We start from the raw sequence: 9693 nt of genomic DNA on the forward strand, positions 1-9693 counted from the left end.
TGGGGAGAAGAGAGAAAGGAGGCATGAAGTAGCTGCTCCCTCTCTCTCTCTCTCTCTCTCTCTCTCTCTCTCTCTCTCTCTCTCTCTCTCTCTCTCTCTCGCCCCGTGTTTTTCTAGCTCTCTCTCCCTCAGTCCTTCCCCATCTTTCTAATGAGATGCCCACAGAGCTTAAGTCATTTAGCTAATGGATTTCCCTGACACAATATCCATCTTTCTTCTGAACACACACAAACTTGCATACACACGCTGGTCATTCCTGCACGGAGACGCTCAATGCGAGCTCGTGAACAGCAGACGCCGACGTTAGTCACGCTGCTGCTTCAAAATAAAAGCAGGAAACCTTTTGAACATGTGGGCCAGGGAATTTGAGAAGCTTGATTTTTAGAGACGTATGTAAGTCCTTCAGTTCCCCACAGTATGACTGCTCTTTTTGTGATCTCTGTCAAATATGACATACCAGGGAGCCGCTCAGTACAACCACACACTCTCCTCCAACTACAGTTTACGCCTTTGTAACTGGAGGCTGAATTAACTACTTTAATGCTTCCTGGTGACAAACTTTAGTTTTTTTAAATACAGAGGACACTGAAATGATCTGGTAAGTATTTATGTGAGAGGCACTGTTATGACACTACACTGATGTGGCTCTTGTAAATGACTGACACTGAAGACAGAAATGCAGAGCAACAAGTCAGACAAATGCTGTGCAAATCCATGAACATGTTTGAATGATAAGGATGCGAGCAGTCATATGTACGGGTGTGTATTTTGAGATCTGAAAACCTCTTAATGCCACCAAGGTTCATTTTCTGATCAACAAATGGTTCATTTCAGAAGTCTGAGATGCTTTTGTTCAACAATCCTAAAGCAACTAAACCTCAGGGACAAAACTGAGGTGAGGAAACATATATGACGTGCACTGAAGCTTCAGCTCCTGCAATGTTACTCAGCTGCAGTTTACACGGTTTAGTTTGCAGGTATAAATGTGCAGATCTGGATGAATGTACTGCACAGTGGGGCGTTACAGGAAAACACACATGCTCAGCCAGTTCTCCTTTTACAAATATAAACTGAATGAATGAACTAAATGGTGACTTTCAGAAAGAGCTGCAACTTGTGCCAAGACAGCCATCCCTCCTTCCCAGTGAACACAAACACACACACACAGAGCTAACATGAAAGAGCCCATGTTCAACTCATGCTGCAACAGGCTTCACAAGAAAGAAAGGAAGAGGTGAGAGGGAAGGAGACGGTGAAGAAGATGGACGTCGAACAGATGAAAAGAAAAGTCGGGGGAGAGCAATGAATTTATTTACCAATGACTTAGCTGACAGAAAAGTTGTAGCATTCTCTTGTTTTCCCCTGTGAGAGAGGGAGAAATAAATCTGAGACTCACCTACGACCCTGTCTCCAGTCTGGACACCCATCTTCCTCATGGCCGCAGCAAACAACGCCACATCGCTCTTCAGCTCCCCATAAGTCACCTTCACTATCTCCTCATTAGCCTCCGCTGGTAGACAGACACAAAGAGGGAATGAGACATGTGACACAGAAACAGGAGATAAACGTGGACATTTCAAGAAATCACTCTGAAAAACACGGGACATCTGGATACATGTTGGGTTCTGTATACCACTGGTGGGAGGTATACTGGTTTCATCACCATCGCCGGTGTCACATTCTGACACTTTTACATTGCTTTACTTTACTATTTATTTTGCTGGTTAGCCTGTTGAATTTAGCATTAGCACATTCTGCAGCTAATATGGCTAGTAGCATCTCCTGTGGGGGGGCTTGACTGAGGGACAGTCGGTCTGCAAACTGTGTGAACACTGAGCCTCATTTGAAGCCAATTAAATAACCAGAGCAGTATCTTGGATGTGGGAAACTGTTTTTTTCACATTGCTTTTAGTGTCGTCTCACAGAGCCAGAGCTAACGATATCTCCACACTCCTCATACTGCAACACAAGCTCAGCTGGTTTTGCTGTTACAGGAAAGCCTCCTCTGCTGCAGGTGCGTCTGTATGCGTGTCTGTTGCTGTCGTATGTACATGTATTTGACAGACATGTCCTGCCCTACACTCACTACTGTGCATATGTAATCTACTTTGGGCTTTCTGCCAAAGAAACGCTGTTGAGATGCCTAATCCTACTCCTCGTCTAACTCTGACATCAAATCACATTACATTTACTAATTAACCTACATTATGGGGCAGGCTATTCTTTCCAAAACACGCAGGCCTACACCTCATTTTCATTCCTATTTGGAGCCAATAAACCCATCCATTTTTTAATTTGTTTTCTTAATTAATGTTCTCTTAAATTGCTAATACAGTGAGGCGGTATTGTGATATACGTAGACTTTAGGACACAAGTCGCCCCTCCAATAACAAGCCCCAAATCCAAATCCACAAAAAAATAAAAACAGAGATGGAGATGTAAATAAAGAAGGAGAATGTGGCAGGACAGAGCCACAGACAGGAACAGTCCTCTTTTCTCTCTAAGTAATAGTCTACTGACATTTACAGAGGCTCCACGGCATTGTGACCAATGGGGCCCTCTCATAATTACATTACAGCTCCCGAGGAAGGTTGTGTGTGTATGTGCACATCCCTCACACACACCCATAAAGAAGGGCTGATCCATTAGTATGTCACAGACCTGAGAGATAGAGCAGGGAGGAGCCCTTAACCTAATAAAGTGACGTGTGCAGCCTTGCGCTCACCGCTGCATCAGTTCTGTACTCACATGAACCCTCAACTCACTTTCTTTCTGCATCATTTGCCAACACAAATTGTGAAGGCGAGAAAAAACAGAGAGCAAACGCAATCTATGTGAAGCCAACACACGGCACTGCATCACACATATTGCTCTACCTCTATTTTCTAATCAGCGTCGCCCGCTTCGTATACTCACTCGCAGCGTAGAGAGCGACTTTGTCCTGGTCTGCATGTTTGAGCAAGTTCTCGGCGTAGTTGAGCCGCGCTCCTTTAAACCACTCTGGGACATCTGAGATCCGTTTGGAAACATCCACAACCTGGTGTACACCCACGAGACACACACACACACCGAGGACACACAAAGGAGAGACACGACACTGTGATTTCAAAGCTCTGAAGCACAGCTGGAGGGCAAAAATGGGATAAAAGCACTCAAAACTGAAAGCTTCTGTTTAACAAACACATCGAGCATGTGCCTCTGCCACTGCAACAGCTGACTGTGTCACTGCGCTTGAAACAAAAAACAGCCCACTGTGCATCAGTGTTACAACAGGTTTGATTGACTGGTTGATTGTGTCCCTGTCTTCCATCAGATGTCTGCCGGGGCCGCAAACCTAACAGAGGGTTCAGTGGGTATGAGGAACAGTACGACTAAAAGAAGAGAACGTGGCCAACGTGACGTGGAGTGTGTTATCTGTGTGTACAAAGGGGGTGTGGTAACAACGTGGTGCAACGCATTAAGATCAGACACCATTTATTACCACACACACACCCACAAGACTACATCCTGGAAGTTAGCAACATTAAGAGGCTGGACAGTAAATACAATGAACGCACATGAAGATAATTCAGCAGAACCTCCTTTTGACAACTGGCTTTTTAATGTCGCCTCGATAAAATATGTACAAATCTAATGTCAACAAAGGAGCTAAACTGGCTAGAAGTGCCATTATAAGCCTGAAGCTGGGAACAGACCACCTCCGGCAAGGACGCACCGGACCACTGAGCACTCCAGCTGGTGTGTGGCACAAACGTGAAGTGGGTTAGGGTTAGGGGGTTTAAACAGTAACAGTAGAGAGTGATCATGATTGCTCCGAATCAAGTGTTTTTGACAGTGAGGCGTTTTTAGGTCTCTTTCTGTACATAGACAGTGACACAAAGGAATCCATTAAATGTACATTTTCATTTCACAAGACAACTATTCGATAGAAAACTGACCACAGGATGTTTTATACAAAGGAAAATGAAGATTGTTCGCCTGTGGAGTTGGTTAATCGTGGACTCTTATATTTCATAGAATTCCAAGAGATTTCGAAATCTTCTTCCTTCTAGTTTATCATCAATCAGAATCCTTAAAAAACAAACATGTTAAAAAAGTTAATGTACGACTTCAGAGCCATAACATCCCAGCAGGACTGCCAAAGTTGAAATGACCACCATAAAAAAAGCTAATTCTTACATGTGAAATGCTGGTGAATTATTGAATCTTCAGTGAGTTTCTATGCTCTGCTAGCTACGACAGAGCCCTGAAAAACTCATTTGTTAGCATTATTCTATTATGAAAATGTGCTTCTGTCAGATTGTCAGGTCAGACTCACCTCTTCATACGGTTTGGAGCTGACTACCCCACAAAAGCGCCACACCTCTGCCCAGAACTCTGAATAGCTGTCCACCGACCACTGGTACAGGTCATTGTAGTTGACTAGAAGGCAGAGAATCAGTGATTATTACAGATTTAGAACAAAAACATGAGCGTGCTGCTGTGACTGTCAGCTCAAAAATGAAACATAAATGTCACACAGTTGACTACATACAAGAAAAGATCAGAGCTTTGAACAAGGAGCACTCACGCAAAACAAGGTAAATTGATTTTTTGCGACATCATGGGTTGAAATCAGCCATCATGTCCCTCATGTTCCACTAACAACCATCAAATGAACCAGAATCAATGTCAACAGTGTCAGTTCAATGTTGTGGGCACAGTTTTCTTTCTACACAGCCTCTATTTGCATTTACATTGTGAAGTTATTCTCTACCTCAGGAGAGGGTTTGGCTTCTTCATCGCTCTCCAAGCATAATTTAAAGCAGTGTGCTCCCAATCGTTTTGTCTGATCATCCTTCATAGCTGAATAATGGTTACTCACAGTCACTTATCAACTTGAATTGGTCCGTGAACTGTACGCAGATCAGTGAAAGGCTGATGTCAGATGATGTTTCTACTTTTCAGGCGCACAAATGCACTTTTCCATATTAAAAAAAATGCAGGATGAGAAATTCATAACAGTTAGTTTTTATTCCACACGCACACATCTGCCATAGCTGCCTTCACTTCTGCTGCATCTCTACCTAATTACGTAACTCTCTCTCCCTCTCCTCTCTCTGCTCAACACCCGGCGGAGCAAGTTTCTCAGCATTCCTCCAGAACCCTGCTGGATCAAATTGACACCGTATCAAGGAGACAATCTCTCTGATCGCCTGGCATGCCCTGCAGCCTGACAGCCTCTCAGTTAGCAGCTGGGAGTAATCCAAACACGAGAGCAAAGCGTTATAAGCAGCTAATTATCATCAAAAAAAAAAAAAAGGGGGGAGCGGTGAGCAAGTTAGAAGCCATCTTTCTTTATATTCTTATGAGGGTTTACCTGCAGAGATGTGTTTATGCCGCGTCACTGTCTCTTTATGACTACTTTTAAATGAGCAGATGGCTGCACGGCAAAGCTTTCTTCGCACATTGCATTGCAAAGCAGCTTTAGACAGCGGCAATTTGGAGGTAATACGGTGTCTGAAAGGTAATTACACAATATATAAGAGCACACAGCAGGGTGGGAGGGGGCCCTGTTTCTGTTTTTTATTCAGCTCAGACATCCAGCTTTGTAGGCTCCATGAAATCCGGCTTGTATTCACTCCAGCACACCCTTTCTCTCTGCCTGTGTCTCCTTGTCTGTCTTCGTCCCACCTGTCTACTCACCTAGATTAAGTCCGTAGTTGCTGTTGACCTGAATCCTAAACTTGTCCATCAGCGTGTTCCTCTTGGAGTCCGGGTACCACAGCACCTTGCTCTCCATATCCATAATTTTCTCGCTCTTCCCTTCCATGTCTTTAGACATCTTTGTCGCGTCCTTTGTCGGCTGCCAAACACCCTTGAACGTCAGTCCCGAGCGCCTTGCTGAAGCTAACTGTCCCTAAAGGTGAGGGCGCGTGTTAAATGAGATCACTGGCTAGCTACTTAATATGACTAGCTTCAGAATAACAGCCCGCGCCAACCACCAAGGCTCAATGTTAGAGGTGAGCGTGGAGCTGCACAGGAAAACTGATAGGCCACGCCCCGGCGTCATGACGTTACGAGCGAGCTACGTTCAAGAGGGCAAGTGTTCCAGGGTCTGTGATTCAATACTGTTGTAAATCCTCTTATGCATTATAAACTACGCCGAGACCAGAAGTCTTGAAGAGGCCCCAATAGGTATTCGAGCATATTAATGGTTTAATGGTTTACGGTGATGTTTAATGATATTCTATGAGAAACTTTCTCTCAGCCTTCAGTATAGATAGCTTTATGTGCGCTGTTAATTTTGGTCATCAAATGAGTTAGACTGAATGATATGACAGAGCTTGCACCCTGCAAAAAAAAAAAAAAAAAGCCTAATTGCATGAGTTACATATTTTCCCATTCCACCATTCCATTTAAATACCCAGCACATAGAAATAAATTAGGGATATTCAGAAAATTAAGTGCTATTATAATGAAAGCAATATATTATTGGCTTGATAGGAAAAACTTTGCACCCCACCAAAATATTATCAGATTTTGTTTTTTTTTCATATTTCCACTGTTTCATTCATTTCATTAACTGATCAATTGGTGGGCGGGGGGGGGGGGGCGGGGGTTGTTCAGTAAAATTTGGAAAGCATTACTTTTATTTGCAGTATAAAGCATAAAGCATTTGCAGAGTATTTCTACATTGTGTCATTGTTACTTTTACGTAAGCTGAAGACTTCTTCCAACACTGTAATTTTCTGAGTTTCATAATTTCCCATTGCCACTGTTTTACTTGAAATATGAGGCACTAAAAATATTAAAACAAATTACAACTGCTGCGACAAAGGCATTACACAAGAAGGCAAGTTTACAAATTATTCCAAAAACCTCCTCATATCTCGTTGTGGACCAACGCACTGGAATTGAAGTCTTGAACATCTCCCGCACGTGAACGCGCCATAGAGTCGTCGTGTCCAGCGTCTCGTCCACACAGGAAACTTGCCTGTGAAAATGCAGGATTTTGATTGGCCCACAGCACACTGGTTCCACATCGGCCGACTGATCGGTCTATGTGGGAGGCGTATCGACACTGTTGGACTGGCTTGTCGTTTGATCAATAACAAACTGGCTTGTTGCGCTTCAGAAGAGGTGAACTGTCCAATCAGAGAGCGAGAATGTAGGAGCATTTTAGGGGTGTGCCCAATCAGTAAGAGGAAACAATGATCCTCCTCTATGTCTGGTGGTGTCGTGTCGAATTTGAGTCGATGATGGAAATTTTCTGTCCTATCTCGTCGAGTCCAGTTTTCATTGCTGTGCGTCTATTATTTGCCAGCCTCATTAATGTCAACATCACAATAATGATGTCCCATCATCTTTGAAAACTTTTTGAATCATAACCTGATGCTCTTACAATTTGTGAAAATTGTGCCCCTGTGCCATTTGTTATCCACATTTATGACCCAAATCCAAATGGAAATATTATCCATTGACATCACACCTTGACCTAAAAGTTACAATTTATTGTCTTTTGACTGCACAGCTAGCACACCAGGTAAAGGAAGAGATAGACTAGGATAACCAAAATGTTGTAACCTGTCTGATATTTTGTAACACGGTACCAGTGTCCTTAAAAGCTGCCTAGGAACCAGAGTCCAGATTGCAAAAATGGAGCCGTCATTTCTCAAAGCTGAACTCTTATACCCTAGAATCCAAGCAAATATGTGGATGGGTCTGATACCGAAATCACACCAGGAACACGGTGTAACTACACTGTATCTTCCAATTTGCTGTGTTGTTATATGACTGGACTTATCACCCATTTTACCACACTTGTTTTGACTGTGGGTTTATTAAAGATGCTGTGGTAAGACCTTGATAAAGGCATTAGCCAAAACATATGAGAGGATGGAGGATATGATGATACCACTAACAGTTGTGTTTGTGTGTCTGTGTGTGTGTGAGGTTAACTCCATGTTGTTGTTGTTATTTAAGGAGCTGAGTTGAATCTGGCATGGCTGAAGCACTATAAGCAGCATATAGCAGGAGAAACAGCTGTTGCCTATGGGTTCCCTGCTCACCACAAAAGCTCAAACAGCGACCAAATGCTGTGGACCTTACAACAAAGTGGAAATGTACGATGCATCATTTAAAAAACAGATTATATGGTCAGAACATCCTTTTTCTGTAAATCTTGGACGTAAGTGAGCAGTGGATTTGACAGTGGCTGCGTAGATTCAAACCATATTTTTGCAAAGTACTGTAAACCAAATGCAGCACCGAGATCTTTTCTGGTCGCAGTTGGTTGCAAGCGCAAGAGTGCACAGAATTTTTTTCAGGATAACACAATAATCCACAATAAGACCAAAGCACTTTTCTCCTATAAAACATAATTAAATACACCACATCAAATCCATGGCCTTAGAGAATGTGTCAAATTTTATTACCAAATATACAAAGTTATTATTTGAAAAAAGTTTTCATCCACAGACTCAACACAAAATCACTCCAACAAGAAAAAAAAACATATTTAGACTTTGGGTAATTTTATTTATTTCATTTAGATTTCATTTTGTAAATCACTGTTAGCAAGTATGTGATATAAAATTGTCTTGATGTGGCTGAGACAAACTTTTTAGTGGCCGCATTGACTGATGCTGGTTGACACTGAAGTTGACCTGAAATGGACCCTGGAGGTGTCTCTTATATCTGTTTATCCTGACTCTGCCTCCACTTGTGCTCATATCTCCCACAGTGCAGCCAAAATTGACATTTTGTTTCATCAGGCAATTCTTTCCCAATGGATGTAACCTGTGATGTAAAATGTGTAATGGACACATGCATACTGTCTTTCCAGTGTCACATTTCACAACGCATTGCGTTTAGCTAATAATCTTTTCCAAAGCAACCTACAATGAATCCTGCAGGGCAAAAAGGCAAACTGCTTAGCCAACCAAGTACTAAGTGCGGAGGAATTTGCAGCATTATTTAGTATAGTGTTAATAATTATGCCAAATAAAGGACAGGTAATACATATATTTCTTATTGATTTAAATGTTAACTTACAAATCTGCTTTGATAGTGTCAGGCCAATTAGTCCACCAGTTTTCTCAAGTCTTTTTGAGTTGCACTTCATCTTGCATTGCCAGGACTATATCCACAATCTGAGTCGCACTGTGCATGTTACGTGAGTTTATAGTAGTGAAAGGGTTGGGAACACAATGGTGTGTTTTATTTGAAATGCAACATTTGCATTCCTCTTCAGCTCATGAGGTAGGTGTTCGAACTGGATCACAAAGTCCTTGAGTTTTAGACCTTGAGAGTGAGAATGTTTTTGCAAAGTGAACATTTTGGCTGTTCGTCACTTAGAATTAGTTTTAGATTAGGAGGCGATGTGTTAGGGTAAGGGTGGGAGGGTTAGGCATTTAGTTCTGATGGTTAAGATTAGGATATGGTGAGGGGATATCGAATGCATCATGTCAATGATAATGCCCACAAGTATAGAAGTGTGTGTGTGTGTGTGTGTGTGTGTGTATGTGTGTGTGTGTGTGTGTGTTATATACACACTGATCAACTGAATCACAACAGTTTTTGTTTTCTGCCACAATTCACATACTACACAGTAGCAATTCATCTCTCTCTCTCTCTCTCTCTCTCTCTCTCTCTCTCTCTCTCTCTCTCTCTCTCTCTCCTGGTTGTTGGTGTCTCATCCAGTCATTTGGA

The 9693-nt window shown here is 42.4% G+C and overlaps 1 protein-coding gene across 1 annotated transcript in view; it reads right to left on the reverse strand.

Annotated features, from left to right (window-relative positions):
* Positions 1-6029, reverse strand: part of aacs (acetoacetyl-CoA synthetase) — a 32379-nt gene extending 26350 nt beyond the window's left edge. The window contains exons 1-4 of the mRNA XM_076731203.1: positions 5686-6029; positions 4319-4422; positions 2917-3037; positions 1397-1510 (exon numbers count right to left, since the gene is read on the reverse strand). Of these exons, the coding sequence (XP_076587318.1) occupies positions 1397-1510; positions 2917-3037; positions 4319-4422; positions 5686-5824 (478 nt within the window). The 5' untranslated portion in view covers positions 5825-6029. The remainder of the gene's footprint in view (positions 1-1396; positions 1511-2916; positions 3038-4318; positions 4423-5685) is intronic.
* Between the last annotated feature and the right edge of the window lie 3664 nt (positions 6030-9693).

The sequence above is a fragment of the Chaetodon auriga genome, chromosome 5, assembly GCF_051107435.1.
Source record: "Chaetodon auriga isolate fChaAug3 chromosome 5, fChaAug3.hap1, whole genome shotgun sequence".
Lineage (NCBI taxonomy): Eukaryota > Metazoa > Chordata > Actinopteri > Chaetodontiformes > Chaetodontidae > Chaetodon > Chaetodon auriga.